The 24,140-nt window shown below is 39.5% G+C and overlaps 1 protein-coding gene across 1 annotated transcript; it reads right to left on the bottom strand.

The window, feature by feature from the left end:
* Nucleotides 1–1,825: 1,825 nt before the first annotated feature.
* ptp4a2b (protein tyrosine phosphatase 4A2b) lies at nt 1,826–24,112 on the bottom strand. The gene is made up of 7 exons (XM_067505106.1): nt 23,956–24,112; nt 6,752–7,044; nt 6,305–6,413; nt 6,127–6,219; nt 5,905–6,035; nt 3,640–3,714; nt 1,826–3,087 (listed from the first exon to the last, which is right to left on the bottom strand). Exons 2-7 carry the CDS (start codon nt 6,754–6,756, stop codon nt 2,976–2,978), a joined length of 525 nt encoding a protein of 174 aa, XP_067361207.1. The 5' UTR covers nt 6,757–7,044; nt 23,956–24,112; the 3' UTR covers nt 1,826–2,975.
* Between the last annotated feature and the right edge of the window lie 28 nt (nt 24,113–24,140).

Genomic DNA, 24,140 nt, shown 5'->3' with positions numbered 1-24,140 from the left:
AGAGGACATGAAGTTAGCTGGTGTAAGAGAAGAGGAAGCAGAGGACAGGGTTAGACGGAGGCACATGATTCGCTGTGGTGACCCTGAAAGGGAACAGCCCAAAGGAAAAGCAGAAGACATACACATTGTTCCTCTAGTATTGCAAATTTCCTGCTCCAGGCAAAAAAAATAACCATCTCCCTGGTATCTCCCTTACATTTCAAGGTTGACTGTTATTTCACTTGTGCTCACTGTATATACAACAGGAAGAAAATATCCCTTAAATTGTTTCTTGTCCACATTGAATTTATCATTAACCCATTCACAGTGTAGAATGGAAAAGATATGTTAAGCCCTGGGTATATGACAAAAATTTACTGGAATTGACAAACCTTGATTCACTGAAATTATACTGTAGGTGTAGGTTATAGATATTTTAATTATTTAAAACAAGTTTGAGTTTGTGATGTACACAAATCACCTGCTGATGTGTACAGAATAGTTGTTTTCATAGAGGTAGAAATGGTCCTTAAAGGGAGACTATTTGGCACTGTTGCCACTCTCAATGAAAGTGTGTGCCCAGCTGAGATGAGTCCAAGTCACAGGGCAGAATGTCCAGGAAGGTAGAACTTGAGTCCAGACTTTATGTCTTAGCATTGCACAAGATGAGTCCTCCACAAATACTGGAGTGACACAGAAAAGAACTAGCTGGCTTTTGAACCCACTGTATAATGACAATGACAAGAACCGATTTGTCTTCTGGCTCACATCAGTTACTCGACCATTAAGTTCCCCTAATGACTCTCATTGGTGGTGATCGTGGTACACAGAGACAGTCTGAAGTGGACTACGAAGTGCATCTGAAATCTCTGTAACCTACAGTTTTGGGGGTGTTTTTCTAATCTTTAAACAGAAATATATTACAGCATAAATCAGTCCACATTTTCTGTCTTTGCTGTGCTATGATTATCTACCTTCTGCTACACGGTGCACAGCTCTTTAGGTATTATTGGGAAATTAAATGAGAATGCTGCAGAACGTACTAATCAAGCAGAAATGGATTGGATTTCTGTCTTTACTAACAACCGATGGTGCCATCCTGCTCACGTAACAGTGAGTGTATTTTTAGCCTCAAAATTAAAATGGTGTGGGACTTTGTCCATACTTTATACCTAATGTATTTTCAGTCACCATATTAACAGCCATTTACATTCCTCCTCCTTCTAACACTGAGCCACCACCATACTCCAGACCTGACAGCTGGGTGCCCTGTTTATGATCTTTAGACTTTGCAAAGACACACCTTTAACCACTTTGTGGACTGTCACACTGCGGGTGGACAGGACAGTAACCACAGACATTTGCTAGTGTAAAATGGGCATCATGATTTATAGGTTTATCTTTTTCGTTCAACTATATACTTAATACATTACTTTCTGAACCTGTTGATTTTTTTTAATAGGGTTGCCTTTGCAATTACACACGTTAAACAGCAGAGGGGGCACTTTGAATTGGTTCAGGCAATCACTGAAGTCGTGATCATCAGTTGTGGCTGTGAGTCATTTCTCAGTACCCTGGTGTCCTGTGCCTTCCACGTGGTGCTGAGTCACTATCCACTGGGGAAAGGACATGTAGGGCACACTTTGACTGACAGCCCTAATGAGAACGCACCGTCTAGGACACAGGGTGTTTATCACAAAGTTCAAGGTGATGGCATTGTACTTTTGTTTCAAAAACAGAATGAAAATGACATTTTGTCCAAAGCACTATGGAAAAGAATACTGATTGAAGGCCTGCAATATTATTTAATTAATTAACTCCAACTGAAACAGAAAGAAGAGACACATTTATTCTTTGTTTTTCAATTTATTTATTTTTAAAGAACCAATACGAATTGGGGATGTTTTCAAAATGGGTAGAATCATAAAAAAAACTGACCATTTTCTTTCTTCTCCACCTTGCTTTTCAAATTAGATCTTACACTGTGGGTGTATGAGTGTATGCATATTTAGGAAAGTCCTATTATAGCCCTGTTGGGGAGAATGAATGAAAGCAGGAGAAGTACCTGTTGCAGATGTCACTTTTTTTCTGTTTACCTGTCTGGATGAGTGTCTGTGTGTGCGTGTTTGTACGATGCTCAGCAGGGTTTGGTGGGCGTATCTGAGGTGGACTAATTATTGCACTCCAACAATATTTAAAAAAAAAAAAAAAAAAGACAGAAAGAAAAACAGACATGGCTCTCAAAGAATAATAATAAAAAAAAAAAAACTATTGGATAACAAAGTGTCCTTGCCCCTGCCAAACTCATAACTGCCACACTTAGCATATCTTGTGAATAAATATTTCAGACATTTTCAAACTCAGTGAATCCTTAAACTGAAAGTGACTTTAAGCAAGTGAAGGGTAAATGAAAAACATTACTGCATTCCTGGTGAACCTTTTGAGTTTTTGTGAGGAAAAAAAAAAAGCAATACCAAAATGGACAATAACAAAGTGTTCAAAGTTTAAAAATGTTTTAAAAGTTACATTATTCTGGCTTAATGATATTAACAATTAATGGAAATAAAAATCTGAATATCATTTAACATTACATCATTTTATCACAACATTTTGTGTAAAAAAAAAAAATTCACAAAATGGAAAAATGTTATCCCATGATTACAACTGAGGGAGAAAAACAAACAAACAAAAAAAAAATAAAATAAAAAAATAAGGATGGACTTGAGTTAAAATATTGGCCCATGGTTGAACAGTATAACCGGGAGGCGGGCCTATCTGTGTGCTTTGACCTTCCATTCATTGGTTCAGCTGGTGGATCCCCAGATCTGGATTCATTCACTCGATCACTCGCTTGCTCTCTGATCATTTAACCATGACTCAGTGTTAACAAATCATCACAATAATTACTGATAGCACTCTCCATTTTTTAATCGCCTCTTTTTGGAGGATTCCCCACAAGATGTGCATTAAAAAAATACCATGCACTAACAGGCAGCCTACTGCACACAGCAGTTGTGGCCGTTGGTATCCTTGAACCGCAGACGCATTTTGGGTCTGTATTTCTCGAGGTAAAGAAGCTGTTTGGAGTTGAAGGCTCCACGTCTCTTCCTATAAAATGCAGAAGAATGAAACAAGGCAAGAAAGTAAGACAATTATATCTACAAAAACAGAACAAAAGAACACACTCCAATGTTTTCTATAGTGATGGTTTTAGTGACTAAATATCTGGTGCTACATTTTGAGAAATACATTTACGTCAGTTTTGGGCAGAGAGGGAGGTGAGAGAATCAATACCACTCTGTTGAATATAAGGCAACAGTTAGCACCCAGTTAGCTTTGCTTTAAACAATTCTGGCAATGGGAAAAGAAAACTTGGCTCTGTCCAAAGGCAACAAAATCGCCCAAACAGCACTACTGATGCTCATTAATTACTTCTCTCAACTACTTTTGTGTTGGGAGAAATAAATAAGTAGTTGCAAAGACATTCAACTATTTCTTCAGCAACTATTTTGCAGACTGTAAATTATAAAAATGCCAAAATTCATAAGTTAAGTCAAACAAATTACTACTATCCGTTTTTTTTGCATACAACTTACATTAAAAAAAATAAATAAAGTTTCATGAAAATCCTAGTGTAAAAAATGTAGGGAAGCTACTTACTGCCTTATGAACTGCACAGCATCCTCATACTTCATCCCACATTCAATAAGGGCTAAGGCCACCAAGACTGGAGCTCTGAGTGGCAAAGAAATCCATTGGACCAGTTCGAGGAGACAGTGGGGCGAAGATGGAAGAAAAGAAGACAAGATTAAATGCCAAGGTTCACATGGTTCCACAGTAATATGGTGGACAAGGGGGAGGAGGGGGTTTAAACCTGGGAAACTGGCCTGGGAAATCAACAGGGGTGCACAAGGTCACCGTTTCCCTGCTGGGGCACCGTACTCACACCCTGAGCCTCACACTCTCACACACATATGCGATAAGTTACAGTAAGACAACCTTCTCTTTTCTCACCAGAGGAGATAAAGTGAGAAAAAATAAATATAAAATCTTTCTGAATCGTTTGGCAGGTCAATCCCTAGTGCTGACAGAGCATTTCTTTAGTGGTTGTTCTCTTAAGCCCCTTTCAGACATGCACTGGAATTTAGACATTTTCCAGACTTTCTCTGGGGTGGGTGTATGTTTGAAAGCAAACACCCAAGTCTGTTGGCCCTGACATTACCCGGATTTTGTCCACCCAGCTCCCTAGTGCAAAGTCAGGATTGTCTCCTCCCAGAGCACATTTGTGAATAGAGGAGGTAATACACCGTGAGTCACTGAATATGTCCGTTTCCCGTGACTGCCGTAAACCCAGGCAAATACAAACAACTGAGGTGAAAAACTCATTCACTCATACGAACACTACAATGTTGAACTAGTAGGACAACAAACTCAGTGAACTTCTGACAGTAAGGGCAGACCTGAAAATAGTCAAAAAAAAAATACAACGGGCGGCACGAGATGGCCAGTTACCTAGAGTATTTCTTCACAAGTGAGAATGCATCTCACACGGACTATCTCCCGATGTGGGTTACTTGTCTGATAGGGAAACTCCAGACAATGTCAGGACCCCATCCTCTAGAGTTCATGTCTGAAAGGGGCTTTACTGACAATTTTTGAGGAACAGTATGTGAGAAAGAAAAAACAAATTGCAATAGTGTGAAAGGAGGGGTGAGAATATTGTTTAAAAGAAGGACAAACAACACCACCACACATAGCTTTCAAACCAAGGGCCTAACGAGAATGTTGCCTGGTGTAAAGCAGAACAAACTGTAAGGCTATGAAAAACCCAGATGATTGCAGTAAACACGGGACCAGGAATAAGACATGAATTTAGAAAATGCCAGTCTAACCAATACTGGGAATTATACAACCTCTGGAATGCTGCAGTAATGCCAAATGCTGGAAGCTATTGAGAACTGATTGGCTTATTGAGAGTTTGTGGTGAGGAAAGACCTTTTCACACTAGTTTGTCCATGTCATGTCCTTCTGCTTTCTTTCTTTTCACACTTATATTGTTTATTCAGCATATAGTGTTTGTAATGCACTGTCACACTTCTCTGCCAATATAACATGTGTGTCTGCACATTGTCTGTGCAGCCTTATGAGCAACAGACAGTTGCTATTCACTTTTTCTAGTTTGCAGAGGGCATCAATAGACTGCTGTCACTAATGATAGGATAAACCTCCTGATTGCCTGTTTACAGAGCAATAACAGGAGCAGGAAGAGAAGACAACCATTCAAGATGTGAATGACTCACTAGTGTGTATTTAAGATGAGTCACAGAAAAACCGAGACGGAAGTACAGGTACAGTGCAGCAAAGCCTAAGCTGTGTGGTCAAAACAAAGGAACCAACAAGTGGTCAAAAGGAATGAGGAAGTTTGAGAGAAGGCCTAGACAAGTGAAAGATTAGGACTAAACTAGCTTGTTTTAAACAACTGTGAATACTTTCTTCGGTCTGTGTGTGTGTGTGTGTGTGTGTGTGTGTGTGTGTGTGTGTGTGTGTGTGTGTGTGTGTGTGTGGATGCTTCCATGTGGTCCATATATCCCTGAGTCACTTTGCTGAAGGGAAGATAAAACAGACCCAGGTCCAACAAATAAACACCAGCATCACACTAACCAGACAATACTAACAAAAAAGGGGAAACCAAGAATGAGAGATGAAGTCATATGGGCTGCATTACACAGGAGTGAAGCCGATAGTTTGTATACTGCTTCTTCCAATTTGGTGTCCGTGAAAAAAAGTCAGGATCTCTTGGCTAGCCTGCTGCCACTGTGACTAGAGATGGTCAGCTGAGTAAGTAGCAGAGAACATACAACAGTGGATCAAAGCTGTCTTGTGAGTTACTATTACATCCTTTGGCAGACACATCTAGTCACTTACCGGCCAAGCCCAGCCACACAGTGCACAGCGATGCAGCAACCAGGTTCCTCTCGAAACTTGGTGTTCAACAGCTTGAGCCAGTCATCCACAATTTGAGTGGGAGGGGGGGCACCATCATCAAAGGGCCAGTCCTAGAGAGGAGAAAACGAGTTTTAAACTGCGAAGGATTGAGTATATGATAAAAAAAGGCCGTCACAAATGTGCGAGTGATTCAACTCTTACCAGGACCTGTATTCCCTCCTTCTCGACTGGAGCTTTATCATAGGTGGCATCACACACTCTTACTAGTGTGTTCACCTCAAACTTTTTCAGCTCCTGGGAGACGTCAAAGGACAGTAGATTAGATGAAGAGGACTTATAGAACCAACACACACAAATACACAGACAGATGAAGACATACCTCAGTGAACTTGTTAAGCGTGGCATTGGTGGGGTTGTGGGTGATGAGGAACCTCATGCACTCGTAGGCAATCTCGACTGCAGCGGGGCGGTTCATGTTAGCGAGACGGCTTAAAAAAATTACAATACAATACTCTTATAAAACAAAAGTGACTTTTGGCTCAGAAGTCAGCAAAAAAAATGCTAAGTGACTTATGTAGTCAGGAAATGGGAGAATAAATAAAAATGACAACCCGTGGAAAAGGATGGGTCAGGAGGACAACAGGTGTTCAATTATGGGATGACGTACATACAGAAGGGGGTACAGTACTTTGGGATGTAAAAAACGAATTAAAGAAAAACAAAAAATGTAGGATGTAGGAAAAAAAAAAAAAAAAAAAAAAAAAAAAAAAAAAAAAAAAGGGGGAAATGATGAAGAGACTATCCAGGAGTCATCCAATAAGTTTACCCCATTCAGGAGAGTTGTTTGTGATTGGCTTTTCAAGGAGAAAGTGGAAAGCAACAATTTTTCGTATTGGTTTGGACAGGTCAGGGCAGTCGGGCCAAGGACTACGCAATGTCCCAGCGGGTCTTCGGAAGAGTCAGCAATTCCTAGCGTGCTGGCAGTCAGGGAGGTTTCTCGGTGGCGTAGTCCCTTGGGGGGCGGCCGATTCACTTCTCCACAGAGGTGAGGTGCTGTGCCTGGCAAAATTCTCCGCTCACACACGCCATATAGGTACGGCTCAAGTCAACACAGAAACCCTGCGAAAGAGGGAAAAGTGCAGACTAAAATCACAGGGTTCTAAATTTGATAACATTATCCACAATTAAACAGTTAAGCCTTTAAATATATTTTAAAAAACTGACGTGAAAGAGACCTAACTAAAGTCAAACTACAAGAGACATTATTCATTAAAAAAAAAAAAAAAAAAAAAAAAAAAGTGTCAACTCATTGCGGCTGCTGATTTAACCAAATTATATAAATGAAATATAGTACATTAACTCTTATTCTGGTAATGAAAAAAGAAGAAGACTGAGCTGAGACTGCTTGTTGTTTATATAAGACTGAATAATTATTTATTACAGAAACCTTGATCATTTGGGATAATTATTGGCCCTTAACTGCGAATAATTAGTTGTGCTAAATTTGTACTTGTCATTACAAACAATAGTGACATATTTTCCACTCAGATTGTTAAGCCTACTCAGATCTTTTACAGAAAAATGTTGCCGTAAGCTGCAGGATACTTAAACCTATAGCCACAATGGGAAAAAACAGCTTTAGCTCTAAACTTTTATCTTTCAGCATTTATTTCCAGACACACAAAAAAAAGGTAATGTTGACAGTTTAAACCTTCCTGCTTTAGGTTTTAGTTTGCTCTGAACTGACAACAACTTTGGGTAACATCACAGTCAATCCAATGCCTGTCACCTGAACCCCACTATAGGACACACACACACACACACTTTACAAGGGTCTCTTCCAGAACAGGTAATGTCTGGTCTGTAAAAGAGGCCGAATGTACTTAGTTAAACTGTGCCAAGTCAGCCGCCATAAACCGGCTGGAACCATGTCAGAGCAATCTATGAGGGAGGCAGGAAGAGAAAGGGGAAAAAAGAAGACTAGAGGGAAAGTGGATGACGAGAGCCAGTTGTCAATATGCCAACTACGTACACAAGGTAGTGGGCGGGAAATGAACAGAGAGGGCTTGGACTTTAGCACTGTGTCACAGACAGTAGTCACAAGGTGAGGATTACATGGTGGGCAAAGTTTCAAACAGTCCCAGCATTTCACTCCCATGCTCCCTTCTTTCACCTTTTTGAGACAATGTTTCCATTTCATGTAGACAAAATGTACTCAGGATGTACTGCTGTATACACCAACTTTATTTTGTCTCAACTCCACCTGCCTAATGTATAGTCTGGCTTTAAAAAAAAAAAAAAAAAAGAGAAGTCAGAGACATCTAATGTTTTTCTTCAAGTCATGTACCATTCAAAACCACACCAACTCATTGTCACTTATCTTTTCAGATAACTGCCAACAAGGGAGCCACTGTCAAAGACGTGCATCAACCCACTCTTAAGTTTCTTTCCTTGTGACCATCTTTTATGCTTAACAGCCACAAGGGCACTCAAAACAGCCTCTACGCTTTTTTTTCCCCCTAGAATGATGTCTGAGATCTTCTATGACGCCTTTAATTACCACCTCTGAGCAGTACCAAGCTCAATGTGGCATCACTGCATGCAGACAACTGAAGGTTGGACAAAGCATAACCAGACTTTAAAAGGTTTGTTATTATCAGTGTCTAATGCTGCAGAAATGGGATGGATGGTATGGGGGTGAAATGGTGCGGTTATTCCAGGTAAAATGCTTAAAAAGGGGAGCAGAATGTTGAGACAGACTGCAACATAGGAGAAACTGTGAAACAACAGAAAACCCAGCAGACACGCCAAGGACACCACAATGAGAGCTTATGCTAAAAATGAAAAGCAACTGGATTGTGGAGGGCTGCCCAGATGCACAAAGTGACTTCATACAGACTGGGTTTTAGATGCAGCCAGCACTAGGTTTACAAAAGGCAAAATAGCAGACCAAAGCACAGTTCAATGTTAACAACAGCATGCATGAACTAAACATTACTTCTGCCAAGGTGGGCAGCATGAACAGTCGCTATTATATGGCAAAGTTTGCATGAGAATATTGGTGCATTTCATTGGAACTGGGAAGCCAGTTCCCAATTGGAAATTTAAACTGAAATTCTCAATGGAATTGAAATTTTATCTTGGAAAGCCAGATGAACCTCACCATCCCAGATAACAAAATTCACGTACAGGCCATTAGATCAGCGTTGGGACTGGTGACGTTGGGCGTGCTCTCACCTGAACAACCATTTGTTGCATTAATGGTGTGCTCTTCTACCAAAGCACATGAACACATCAGCGTATATACACATCTGAAGTCTGAGGTAATGGAACTATAAGCTCCAACACACCAGTATTCACGGTCATCAACTCCTCATAAGGCTAAAAATTCTAAGTCCAACTTACTGCTCCAATCTCAGACAATATATAAGGCTGGCCTATTAATCAACTGTACACAGTTGATCGCAACAAATTGAAATCTAGGGCTCCTGTCTTAAGCAAGACAAAAGTCAAAATGGAAACAAGAAAACTATGATGCAGTAACATCACGCTTGCCACAGTCTTCCATCTTACCACCGTGGCACTGTCGGGAACACATGCAAATCACTCTGAAATTTGCACATTGGTTCTGCAGTTACACACAGATGCAGGAAGGACAAATCACACATACACATGCACATCAGAGCTGTCTGTTGAAGCAAATACATGTGTAACCACACAGGAAACAAGAACTAGTGTATACAAAAGCCTTAAAAAGTTGAAGACTCATAACAAATGGGTATCCTTCTGTGGAGAATGTATTTATTTAAACTTTAGAAATCATTATTATGATCATTAACAATAAATTTGATCATAGATTAACTAACTGGGTATTTTATCAATTACTCAACTTCTCTTTATTATCCAAAAGCCGGGAACAATAATGCTCACATTTTTAGAAGTCCAAGATAAAAGGTTTAAAATTATTTGTAACAAGTCTATATACATTTACTATACGGCAAATACTTGCAGTATATTTGATATGACAGAACCACCAATGCGGAATATTACAAAACCTCAAATTTCAATTATTCATTTCACCCTAAGTGACCAGATATTGCCATTGCGCGCACACACACACACACACACACACACACACACTACTCATTTGGTCATCACTACTATTAAGCAAAATGCGTGCTGAGCCTTCTGTAAATGTGTGTCTATGCACAAGCTATATATACTAAACTAGGGGAAAGGTCACAGTAAAGAACGAGACCCACGCAGTGGCCCAGAGAATGCTCCCTTGGTACCCTGCTCCTCATCACATGTTCTACTGTTCGGGTAGTGCTGCAAGAGGAGCAAGGGGCATAGGGAGGACAGAATCAAGATGATGGGTAGAAGTCCTCAAATCAATTGACTTCTTCGAGAAATCTCCAGTGACTAAGGAGAAAAGACAGCAGGGGAGAGTGAAGTGGGAAGTGTGAGAGAGCAGGGAGTAGCAGTACTAGTTGATAAGGACTGTGGTATCTCACAACAGCAAAGGACATGCAAACCTAAACAGATGATAAAGTTGTAAAAGAATGGGAACCAAGGCCCGGGTGTCGTGCAACTGTTAAGTCATCATTTTTTAACAATTCAATGGATTGCCATGTCAGATTTTTTGGCAAACTGAATGAAATGCATAATCAACTGTTAACGTAAGTGATGCTGCAGCTGTTCATTATTAGATTTTTACAGTAGCATCGTATAAGATTTGATATTTTAAACCGAGAAAGCTTATAACTGCAGCAATAGATCCTAACACTGCCGAGGGAAGTTGTAAAGTTATCACAGCTAAAGTGCATTGAGTGAGACAGAGCTGCTAGAGTGGGAGTGCTAATTGAAAGCTTTTGACTGTGTTAAGAATTATACTGCCAGGGGACACCATAATTGTAGAGCTAAGGCCATGGGCAGCTTGAGTAGCCACCTGTCAAGTGTCTTGTCACCATCATTATCCAATCATCTCTACCATACACTGAAAATTGACAATTCATATCATGTACATAGCGTTTATGTTTAGTAAAGTATTAAAGACCAGATTTGTGTTTGAAATGAGTTAGATCCTATTCATTATTAGTAACGTCCAAAGTCTGCTGCTGCGGTGTTGCCTTCGCTTCAGCCACTTGGGAGAAGTTGTTTCATTCTGTTACTTTTATTAAATACATTATTAATCCCATGGCGAACTGTTTTTTAGGACAGCTGCCATTCAACATGCTACTGCTTGGAGTCATTGTCTTTTCCAAGGAAATTACAACATGTGGCAACCACAACCCCTCTTTCAGTTTGTGTTCTATTTGTTAAATACCTGCTGTGTTACCCAAAAAGAAAAAACGCTTGTACCATCTCCATTCAACAGGATTTATTTGTTACAAGTATGGTTAGCAAACATTGTGGTTGAGCCAAATAAAATATAGTTTCTCTGCTGGAGCAGAGAATGATGCTTCATTTTAGACAAAAGTAAAGGGAGAAAAAGAAGGCAACCTCGGGTTACGAACTGTATTGGGAGAATAGAGGAAGGGTCTGCATGTGATCAGTTATATGTAAACCAATACCTATTTAAAATATGTGTCTATCTGCCCAATCACTGATCCTCAGTTTGGGACATCTCTGGTAGATCATGATTTGGCTAGGGCAATACATTTACCACAAGCTGTTCTAAAGTTAGAAAGAAAAAAAACACAAGCAAATCAGCCCAAATGTCTGGACGTTGAACACACAGACTACAAGGGCATGGTGGCAAAATGTCAAAGCTTTACACAAAATGTGGAATGTCTGAGTCCATCCTATTCCCCCCTTGTGAAAGATGTTAGTATTACATGCAACACTGTCTGGTGGTCTGAGGTTGTGCTTGAGTCTTACTGTTGTTTTGTCTGGAGCCACACTGGGCACAACTAGACTGTACTGCCTTGAAACAGCTGGAAGACTAATTTGCTATGTGGGAGCCGAGTCAAGAATAGGGGGAATGCCTTTCATCCATAGCAGAATGGACAATGAGAGGAGGAGTAAAGACTTGTCTCCTTGAGGTGAGAGCAGGATGGACTAAACAAGAAAGATCAAGGCTCTGACACGCATGGGCCCATGTACATAGATGCTCGTCACACCAACTGCATGTTTTCCTCTTTATGTCTTAGTCACACAATTTACTTAGATTTGTGTGTTCATTAAAAAAAAAATAAAATACATAAATAAAAAAGAATACACACATTGCATAAAAAGATGACAGAAGATATTCCCATTACAGTAATTGTATGATCCCAAACTTAGTACAGAGAATTACAGGAAACCACTGATGAGCAACCTAAAGACACCATAAATCAGTGGGAACAGAAACTGGGCTATGTATCACAGGAGCATGTCTTCATTCTCAGAGTGCCAAATAGGAGATAACAGATTTTCTTGGAAATGTCAAAGCGTGCAGTGGCAAAGTAATAGTAGTAGCTGAACAAAAGTTGTTAAGATGTGAATAAAAACTACCAAGATGACATAACAATGGATGAGCAATGTTAAACAATGAAAAAATAAAGAAAAAAAGCCCCCAAAAATTTAAGCTGTGACTAGAATCACACCTGTTTAATGGTCCAGCTAGTTCCTTGCAGTGATGTCAATGCTACTGATAAGTTGGGTAGACTGATCCCATCTCAACCTGGAGCTGTGTGCTCACACGAACAAGTTTTCGATACTCACCTATATTAAACAAACCCTGGAATATGAGGAGAAAAACTGACTTAACTTCTACAAGAGTTATTTCTGGTGCTAAAGATGTACGTGCTTAACTGGGTGCATTTGGGTATGTGTTGGATATTAGAGTGTTAGCCTGATAGTCAGTTTTAAAATATGAAGGAAAACTGCAATGATAACTGAAAGCTAATTAAACTAATTTTGTTAAAGTGTCAAGATAGTCTTTTGTTCCTTGTTAATAAAACAAAACAAATTAGGAAAATCACTCTTCGATTGCAATGATCACTGTAATGAGTTTACTTCAACGTGAATTCATGTGAGTCCTGGCATGAACAAAACACATGCCAGGTGAAAGCCTGAACAGTTATGAAAAACAAGAAACTAGCCTTGTGTGAAGGTGCAGCTGCATAATAAAATGACACATCCGGCATGACTGGTTTTCAGCTCTTTTTTGCATGTAAATTGTACCCAAATGAAAGTATTAAAATGCAAATAATATTAAGCTTTGAGTGTTTACCAGTCTGGCATTGTTGGAATACCCTGTGGTCATGAATGCCTCTGTCATTCCATAGATCAAGACCTGTGTATCTCATGGAAAGTAATTCCTGTGTTAAATTTAGTTTTTAACGAGTATTTTAAATCAGGACTCTGAAATGTAACATGCAAGCCCTTCGAAAGTCAAGATAAGAAATATGTCATGCATAATAAAATACAATTTTATGTATTCCAGGGACACAATCCAAGACTCAAGGGGCCTAATAAATTGCTTTAGAGCAGAGATCCTTGTGTACTGCAGTTAGATGCACATTGTGCAGAGTTCACATATGAACAATGTTAGGAGACCTTCGCACGTGTTTCTTTTATACTTTTATGGCAGATGTACGTGTCCACATGGGGGAAGGGTTGCTTTTAACAAATGTCAATTTGCTGAAAATTAAGAAACAATTCGGGAACAGAAATGAAATGCATGTGTTCTACAATTCACAAGACTGTAAAGGTAAATGTGGATTTCAACAATAAAATGGACCTGATGAACTTTTTCCAGACTCCTGCAGTAATGGTTCTTTGGCAGGATGCTCTGCTGAGGTGTGGTCTACTAAAGTGAATTTCACAAGAGTAGAGGGCACAAAATGACAATGACAAGAGAAAGTAAGTTAAGCCTCTGGAGCTCCCTTGATTTCTGGAGTTATTGCTCAGATGAGGATGTGATGTATATGATAAGACAGAGAACTACAATGTCCTGTCCTGTGTTGTTATTGAATAATAATAAAAAAAAAGGATAGTATCACAAATCCAGTGCATGTGTGAGAGGGGCTCATGACACATTTGCTTATTTACAATAAAACAAGGTTGGCATAAGGCCACCCCAGTGTTCTTTATACGGCTTCTGGCCTCTCAGTTAAAGAAGTATGTTCTTTAACATGATGTCCAGAATGACAGCAGGTTGGACAGTGCATACTGATATCATTTTAAAAACAATCGAGGAAAATTTGTATTGGTGACTCAGTAGTAGAGCATAGGGTTGGGATGCAGAAGGACACGGGTTCGAATTCCACCCCACTAGGTCTGGCCCTGCCCAGCCATCAAGGGTGACTTTGGTGCCGTCCCCGAGCCCGGACAAAACGGGATGGTTTGCAAAAGAAAGAGCAGCCGGCGTAAAAAACAAACAAACAAACAAAAAAAAGACGCCAAACCAGGGTTTCCCACTGTAACGACAAGCTGAAAGCCATTGAGTATTGATGTGCTTTTGCAAGTTACGTACATTTACAACAGGATATAATGATTACGAAGGTCATAAATTTTTGTTCAAGCAATGTCTTAATATGTACACTGGAAGAGAAACTGAGATTCTCAAAGGAACACTATGACATGCAAGAGCTTAGACACTGACAGCCTAAGAATGCCTTGCACAACCAGTCATGTGTCACATGGTTCAAACCTGACTCCAACCCTAAAGCCAAAATTATGCTCTTGCTTTTTACACGTACGTAAACGTATGCATATTACGTTCAGAGATGTTTATGTATTATTGTTATACTTGAACAATATGCATAAATGGTCACCAGGAGCAGTGTTGTGTTTAGAAAGTGACACAAGTAGACTTAAAAATGAAGCAGAAAGAAATACAGCAATCACTACAATAAATTGTTGAGGAGAGGAGAACAAAATAGGTAACGTATGTATGTTTTCTGAACACATCTGACAGCTGCTCCTCTAGCTGCTGTGTCTCCCTTTAGTTTCTTTGTGTTTTATTTCCTTTTCCATGTGGATTCCACATTTGTGACATTAACCATTCAGTTTGTTGATGCGTAACTTTGTACAATGGTGGTTCATATTTGTGAGTTGTGCACATCAGAGCCCCTGCGACCTATTATTACCTATAACCAGGCGGCTGTAGTTCAGTTGGTAAGGCAGTCTTCCACAGACCACAGGTGCAATTCCCAGTCTTTCCTTCATTGCCAGAGAGTCAACAATGGCCCCTTATCCTGGGTTTGTTTCTTTTATACAGAAGAGCATGATGGAAAAATGCAGCAATAATCCCACCTTGAACAAGCGGTGTTAGAAGGGCTAATGTGGGTTACAGTGTCGGGTGGACACAGAATTCAACAAACAGTACACACAAAAGGAATAAAGGGTGCACATTAAGCCCTTACAATCAGTCATAATTGAAAACACAATGACAAACATGTTAGTAAACACACATACAAAACTATAATAGGCTACAATAGTTAAGCTTTTACTTAAACTCAGTAGTTTAGCCAGTGTAAGAAGAAAAATCCCATGGGCATGTCTAGACAAGACCGGACTGAAAGATGGAAACTTGCATGCAAATCTGAACTCCAGCAAAGAGCCCAAACTGTTGCTGTGCCTCTTGCACTCCTTGGATATGCAAACAGGAGCCTTGGGCTGAAAGGGATAGTACAAGTCAGTAGAGTCTTTGTGAACTTGTGGATTGTTGAGTCTATGGGTTTCTTAAGAATACTGTTGCTGATAGATCTGTCATATAAATATCCTCTGAACAGAATCTTTACTTCACCTGCCATGACGGTATGGAAAAGGTGGTGAATTTTGAGTTGATCATAGCTTTGTGAGGATCATTGTCTATTTATCATTCACCTGGATCCCTGCTCTTCAACACCTAATCGGCATCATGTCTATTGGCAGAGCCTTGCAGTGTTTGTAGGCTCATGTCAGATACCCATATTCCAACATGTCATCATTATTCTAAATGGTGTAGGCATTACAACGAAATTCTTCAGACAGGGACGCGATGATTTCATAATATTTCGGGAACAATAGGATTCATTTAGAAAATGACTGACTCTATATCATTAAAGAATAATTTCAATCAGCTTCCTTAACAATTCATTTTTTCATTTTCATGTAAATAAGAATTCTGGTTACTGTAACCAGGGGATTAGACAAAGCTGATTCAAGATCTATTTTTTTATATTTATTTATTATTTTGTTTTTGGAGAACACCAATTTTACTCAGCCATGTATATACATAACTTTGCTTCTAAACAGCTTTTCAAAAAAGTGCTTGACAAAAGACAGGGAAAGCAGTGCTGTGGAAGAGTCAAATTAAAAGAGATCATTACACGGAGCAGCACTACAACAAAACTCTGCATAAAATGGCCAGTAAAAGTCTACACAAACAGTCTGACTTCTACACACAGTCGTTCAATTCAGTCTACGACGTGAAAGGTGCTCAGTTTTGTCTGCCACTCATTGTGTTGTTAGTCTGCGCTGACACACACCTCGGAAGGGAGTAAGGAACCTGCTTATTCTGTTTAATCTGTAAACCACGTTTAAAAAACATGGATTTAAAGTAACCAGGTCACATCTAGAAATTATGTGCAGTTTGTCTGAAAGCAGCTTTAGTATGTTTGCATGTACGCACGAGGGAGCAAAAGAGGGGAAATAAGTGAATGCAAGCAAAAATAATAAATCTACCTGTTCTCTAGAGATACTCACCTAATCAGAGCCCTGTAATTGCAACATGAGTCACAACTGCCCCTGTCTACGTTTACCTGTCTCAAGGTAGACAGTCTGACTCAAACTTGTGGTTGTCTCGGTTTAAAAAAAATAATAAACCAGAATTTTTCCCAGGGATTTTACCAAAGGTCCATAAAATATACGGATTCCCAATTGTGGGAAGTAGCACTTTAATATGGACTTAAAGAAAACCATTGAGCAACACATTTCTGTGGTGGAAGACTAAGTCCAAAACTAAAATGTGGTGATAAGCCACAAACATTTAACAATGTTCTTATGGAAAATCTTTAAATCTTTTTAAGCATAATGTTTAGTGACCATGACAATAACACTAAGATCTTGCATTGCTGACAAAAACTGAACCAGAATGGCAACACTTAACAATATGAAGAAAATAAATTTAAAGCCTTGCCTCTTGCTCCAGTTAAATTTGTGTGAGTATACGGTTTTTGGTCCAGCATAGATCTAGGTTGGAGGTAGGCTACAGAATTACTTTCCCTAAATGTAACACTACAAACCAAAAGATTCTCTGTAGAATTACAACAAGATTCTTTCAGCCACAGTTGATCTCTCAGAAGAGTTTTCAGATTCATGACAAAAGCCTACCCCTGCTTGCAAGCTCTCTGTCAGCACAAAACAGTGACAGTCAAGCAAAAAGAAGAATGCAATAAAGGAGAGGAACATAAACGTAACTGTACTGACAAATGGTGTAGCACTACTGATGCAACATGAGTGTTGTACTGAGGTGTGAATGAGTCTTAAAAAAAGAACACTGTTGTATGGCAAAAAGAGTCAGGGTTTCATTTGCAATTTTCAGTGTGGAACACTGCACTGCACTAAATATCAAGGAAAGCTAAAGGTTAAATTAAGTTTAAATTTGCCATTTCAACTTAAAGAAAATAGGCTGCAATTGTTGTAATTGCAGAACTGTTTTTAAAAAAGCTTTTGTTGCGATATAAGGTTAACCGATATAAAACAATACACAACCTCCTTAATTTTTATGAGAAGATGAACACTCCCAGTGCATGCACTCACACATGGCAAAGCCCACTTATCACACTACTTTGCTGCCTCTGAGTGAGCACTGATAAACAGCATGGTGATCAAAGGCATACGATAGTGCTTAGGGGCAGGGCCAATAGGGACAAAAACTGATCCATCTCTGGAAGGGACTGAAAGAAACCAGGGCCGAGTACCTTAGAAAAAGGAATATAAGAGGGAAACCTGTCAGAACAAAGGCCTGTTCTGTCTTCTCTATGGCCTTATTGCACTTTTAATGTCACTTTACTCAAACGAAACACCAGCATATGAACAGTTACATTTTAAAGAGGAACTGAGACACAATTCAATGACAATTCATAATAAGATTTAAAAAAAAGTTAAAACACTGACAAAAACTGGTTCTCTGCTGACAAATAAACCAAAAATAGTAAGATAGACTCTCAACACAGTCTTCCTGCCAGAAATGCACTTCAGGAAGAGGACATATCAAACATGAACTATATAGCTGATAGTATAAAATACAAAAAAATAAATAAACAGCTGATAGCTGAAAGGCCATGGCTATGCTTTGAATGCTCCTTGAACACCTCTCTACCAAGGCAGGATGAGGTAGAGCTGATGACTGAGCATAGGGACAAACATGAAGCAAGTAACAGTGCTTAATTTCATCTTTGCTTAATAAACAGCACTCTTTTAGCGCAACAAAATTGGCAATACAACTGTTTCCAATTCACCAAGTGATTTTGGAGGGGGAAATTAAGTTGTTTGATACACTGGTGGACTCACCATAAAGGTATCAACAGAGTACCTGACTTTACTCACCATTCATCATTTTCTAGTGTCAAAATATTTACACACCATTAACATTTGGTAAACTTATTAAGAATGGATGTGACTGGGGGTTTACTGTGCATGCAGGACCTTCATGTCACTCACTAGCAACAAACTGTATCCAAGAACGGCTAAAGTATAGTAAATTGTAAATCAGACAGACTTCTGATAAGCCTTATTCACATAACTTTGGACAATCTCTCAGGAGAAATCAATTCTGCACATTACCCGGATTTGTGTTTCACATGTTATACACAGCGGGAGATTGACAGAGACAAAAGTGTTCTTACAGGAGGAACTCAACAAGTGGTCAGTGCATACAGGAGGCATAACATCAGAAAAAGTATGCTGCTGGAAAGTGCAAACTGTTTTGTTTGCAGCACATCAGAGCCATGCATTTATTAATATTCAAAAAAAAAAAAAAAAAGACACCATGGCAGTTGCCTGATAAAAGCGTAATTAATACGCCCATTCACAATTAAGGACAGAGCAGCGTGCTCTGTGTGCATAGGCTCATGCACCAAAATAAAATTGGATAATTGTGTTGTCACATACACAACACATTCTATGTACCGTAAAACCAAAACATTTTAGGGTGTGGAGCACCTTGTTGACAAAAGCAAAACAAAGTGACAGGGCGGATATTGTGCTCACTCAGTCAAGTTGATGATCACTAAATCTTAAAGTTGTTTTCTGGCAGCTTTCTGGTTTAGCTAAATAAGGCTATCTGTGGCTAATCCTAAGGCCAAACTTCATCGGAAGCAGAGCTGCTGCTTGTTAACACAGGCCATGATGTGAGCGCCAGACAGCTGAAATGACTACTGCTAACTTACTCTTCAAATATCAATACAAAAATAATGAAATGTAATAATGACGCTCGCTCCTATGTATAAATGCATTAAACAAGTGGCAGTAACTACCGAGTTCTTGGCCTAAAAAATGAACCAATACTATTAATGAATCCATATACTAATATTAGCTACAGTGAACAACACACAGATTACTCACATCATGTAGATAAGGTAGGGTGTGCAAATTATCTTAGATCAAACAAATTCATCATGACACCAGAGTATTTTTGTTAAGTTATTTAATGCTCATTTAGTTTGACAGAATGTTCTACAGTAAGGCTTCAAGTTGTGTTTGTTTTGAAATGTTCTGTCCGAACAATCATTGAACAGGAACAGATGTTAGTGGGAGTAAAGTAATGTAAAGTAAAGTTTGGCTATTGTGTTTAACTGATAAGTCACGTAACTTTACATTTAACTGAACCTGTTCTTTAACATGTGAGTTACTACTTCTGGCAGCAAATGCATAACTTCAGTCGTTGAACATTTTATAACCAAATCATTTCATAAATGTTAACAATTAACAAATCATTGATTGGGGATGTTGCTGACTATGGCCACAGGGTGGAAAATAGATATTGCTAATGTATTAATGTGCCTTTAAAAGGTAGCTGTATATACTAAGATGAATCACAACGGTTGATAGTTGTTCAACATCACTGCAATATCTTGACAGCACCAGTTTTTTCTCTAATTTGGAATATGGGTCACAGGGACTATATTCATCCATCTCTGAGCTCCTTTGATAAATCATAATCTCATCTCACAATCCTTAAATCGGCTCCAGGATGACAGCCCAAATGTACACATATACCATGGCAGTGAGCCGTACCTCTACCTATTTGCCAACGCATTCATAAAGCATAGGCTGTGTGTGCTTCAACTGATTTTTAAATGAAAATTAGCAAATAGAGCAAAGACTTAGTTTTATATAGAAAAAGTTATGTCTAAATTGTGAGTTGAACTAAGTCATCAAATGTCCAAAATATACACGATATAATATAGGTTTATCTTGGGGCACCTATAGCTCATTTGATAGAGCAGTTGTCAAAAAAAACCAAAAAGGTCAGTGGTTGGACTCCCGTTCCTCTTGGCTAAATGTCAAAGGGTCCCTGGGAAAACACACTGAACCCCAAAGTTGTAAGTTGCATTGGATTAAAGGATCTGCTAAATGACTACCTGTAATTTACATTAAAGTACATTTTCTTGACCCAGATGGGATAATGTCTGCCCACATTTTTGCTGAGAGGTCCAGTGTATCACTATGACATCAATTCTTCTGACATTTGGAAACTAACTTGGCTCTCTGTCAGCAGCACGGGATGCCTGTTGCCATACCAACAATTATCTCAGCACTAGCAACAAGTGCTGCTGTGGGGATTTTTGGTGTCCCTTGTGAAGAGATCAGAAAAAAGAGCAATGGTGCTCTCTTTAAACATTCACAGAGCAAAGCTGAAGAAGCAGCAGGAGGTGCGGGATCACTGACAAGGGTCAGTGTTAAGGATAAATGGGAGCATACATACACTGATTTGAGATTTTTTTTTTAACCTTTTAAAAATATAGCTTCTTACAAGCATAAAATACACTTAGTCATCTTTAATTGGCAACTGTTTTGGTGCCAATTAAAGGTTAAATAACCTATGACTTTGAGTATATGTTGTTTGTGGTTTTCACATTTAGTTTAATAAATTGCTTATCAAAATAAAGAAAAAGGTAACTCCAGTGAGAAACACGAAAATAACAAGCTCGTTCATTTGCAAAAATCCAGCATTTTCTTGCTTATAGGCATTAAAATCTAGTACAATTTCTGAATCTGCAAAGGCAAGCAGCTACATATGCCTACAACAACAGCTCTAATAATAACAAGACTCTTTACTATAGCATGTTTTGTCAAAGGACTGTATTTTCCCCTGCTAACTGCAGCTCTGGCAGCTGTAGCTGTAAACACTATTAACAAAGGAAGATCCTATTCCTACCTGTTGCTATCGTTTCAGTAGGCAGCCTTGCAGCACAATCTGGAAGAGCTGTTTCAATCTGTCAGCCACTGCCAGTACTACAGAGTCTGTGCCTTTGCTTTATCCTAGCACTGTGGCAACAACAGTAAACGAACACCATGTAGACCAGCACATGATTCATTAACACAACACACGAAGCACAAGAAAACATACAAGGTGCCTACTATTGCATAATTACATATGGCTTTTCACTAAACACACTCAAATGAGAAGAAACAAAGTGTGGGTATTCTGAGCCTAGCTTTTCACTTTAGGATAATTTCAACACAGCAAAGTAGTTTGGTAGCCAGGGGTCTTAGAAGGCAAACACATAGTAAGCCCAAGCTTGTGTTCCATTCTCAGCACAGCCAGACACCCAGGGGCATAACTGGATTTTAAATTGGCCAAATCTGTTAAGCCAGACACTGTAGAATGGACCTCTTCAACTTCACCTTTCAACACTCACAGCAACCCTGTGGCTAGATGGGCTTAATGCCAGCAGGCTACAACATAGGTGTTCTTCTCCCACAGTAACTCTCCTTGGTGTCGTGTTACTGTACACTGGACTCGCCTTTCACAGTTACGGTAAACAAGGCTGAGAACTTCCCCGCTTATCACATAGCTTTTCTGTCACTTACAGAGAGAGGAACTACCCTTTTGGTGTAAGAAAGTATGTAGACAGTCAGTTGCCATAACGTCTAGAATCACACTTTAACATAAAACAAAAATTGATATGCAACTTATGATTGAGCCCCTACCGTTTGTCCCAAACATGAAACATACAGAGCCAAATTTACAATAATGATGCATGTTAGTTAGAATTTCTAACTGCTCTAAGTGCAATGAGTGGAGCCGTGTCTCATGTGTCAGCTAACTATAGTATAAAGCAGGTCACCACTATGAGTGACCTACTTCCAACATAAGAGTCTCAGGCAATCGTAAAGACGCAAGGTGTTGTTTGAAGTTAGTGTGTGTTGTTTGCATTACTGCAAGTGGTACAGTTATGCAGTTTGCATAAAATAAAATAAACTTCTGTTACTGCTAACAGAAGTCAGTTTGTTTTGATAACTGTATTGCATCTTATACTGTACACTCTCTAAATGCAAGTTAGGTCACCTTGCAATGACTCATATGCTGGAATGTATAATAACCTTACCTGTTACACCGGTCACTCATTGACTCATATAGCCATGGTGGTAGGTGGATAAATGTTCAAAGCCATTCGGTTGTATAAGCTGCCCAATTGAATTTACAGTAGACAGCAGGCTGAAACCATTGAAAGGTCATAAATTGAAAACTGAGAGGCATGGGAATGTGCTGAGGCCTTTGGTGTCACAGCTGCTCTAGTCAACTTCCTCCCAAAGTGCATTTCCTCATTTCACTTAAGCCCACATGGCAAACTGAATGGTTTGGTGCTTTTTGTTTTAGGAACCCTAAAAAGGCGAAATTATAGGCTCAGCTAGTTTCAGTGTTAGCCACATTTCAACACGGAAACCTTCAGAATTAAGCGAATCAAACAGAGCATAGTCAACGATAAAGCCACACATTTTACAACACAAAACCGACACCGAAGACATAATATCAAGCAATAAACAAGAAATGTCGTTGTTTTGCTGTTGCAATGATATCCTGGCATATGTTAAGAAACAAATGGGTCAACTATGCTGTAGGACAAGATTTGTCACAAAGGGCGGAAGGCACTTACCGCTAAGCTAACCCAGTCGCCATCTAACGCTACCTCTAGCCAGGCTTTGCACAACTGCCGTGGTCTGTCGCGATCACCGCCAAAGACCAACATAAGCAGGCAATAATGAAATTCATCACCACCCCTTGTATTTTAAGCTAAACGCCACCATAATTGGGTTACTGTGGTGTGCATTAGCCAAGACAGCTGTAACAACCCTTCCAAAAGCGTTTGCTTAGTTGGATGTTGTTCAACAAAAACCCAGCCTCTGCTGATACAACATCAGCTCGACGTACAGCTAACGTTAGCTCTTCTTTGAAGAAACTGCGGACGACATCCAGTTTGGGCATTACCATGGCGTTACAAAGCACACGGTGGGCTGTGTTTGGACTTACACGTGAAACATAGTCAGATAATGCTGATGTAACTTGTAGCTATTATGTTAGAGGTTTATTCTTAGAGGAAACAGCCGTGATCCTAATAGCAAAGCTAATGCTGCTACTTTAGCTAGCGAAAACGGCTAACTTAGCTCAGCTCCGTACTTTGCCTTTTACCAGCAACATTTAGCAACAGTTAACTAGTTCAGCGATACGCCAACACTCGTTGATTTATGGTCAACTCGTCTGGAGCTGGGTGAAACTGATTGGCAAAACAACAAAGACTGATATTTGTAGTTAATACAAAACTGAATTGTATAGCGTTAAGCTAAGTAGCCAACGCTTTAACTGTCTAAGGGTTACTCTGAGCTCATGTCAGCGTGGTTAACGTTACTTACTGCTTCTTCTACTCAGCCATTCCCTCGTAACATTACTATAGCCCCATGGGCTGCGCTAGCAATCTAATCATTTGCAACCCAACTCTTGACGAGGGTCTGGCCGATCTGTGGTGTCGTAACCATGTGCGAGGATGGAGGAAAACACAGAAAAGGTTCCAAGAGATCACTTCTTGGTTAGTCAAGTTATTTAATACTTACAAAGAGCAGGATGAACATTGAAATCCCGTGACTACGCAGAGAAAGCGGAGGGAGTGCAGAAACCACTGTCAGGTCGCCTTTTTGTTCCTCTTCAATGTGGCAGCTTGAATTTTCGTCGGAGATCTGGAACTGTTGTTGAGGAGGCGCCTCCTCCGTTTGTTGAGACATTCAGGTACTGTCGGAAA

This window comes from Channa argus, chromosome 1 (genome assembly GCF_033026475.1).
Source record: "Channa argus isolate prfri chromosome 1, Channa argus male v1.0, whole genome shotgun sequence".
Lineage (NCBI taxonomy): Eukaryota > Metazoa > Chordata > Actinopteri > Anabantiformes > Channidae > Channa > Channa argus.
Note: the sequence above shows the minus strand (reverse complement) of the source record. Positions and strands in the feature narration are given on the sequence as shown.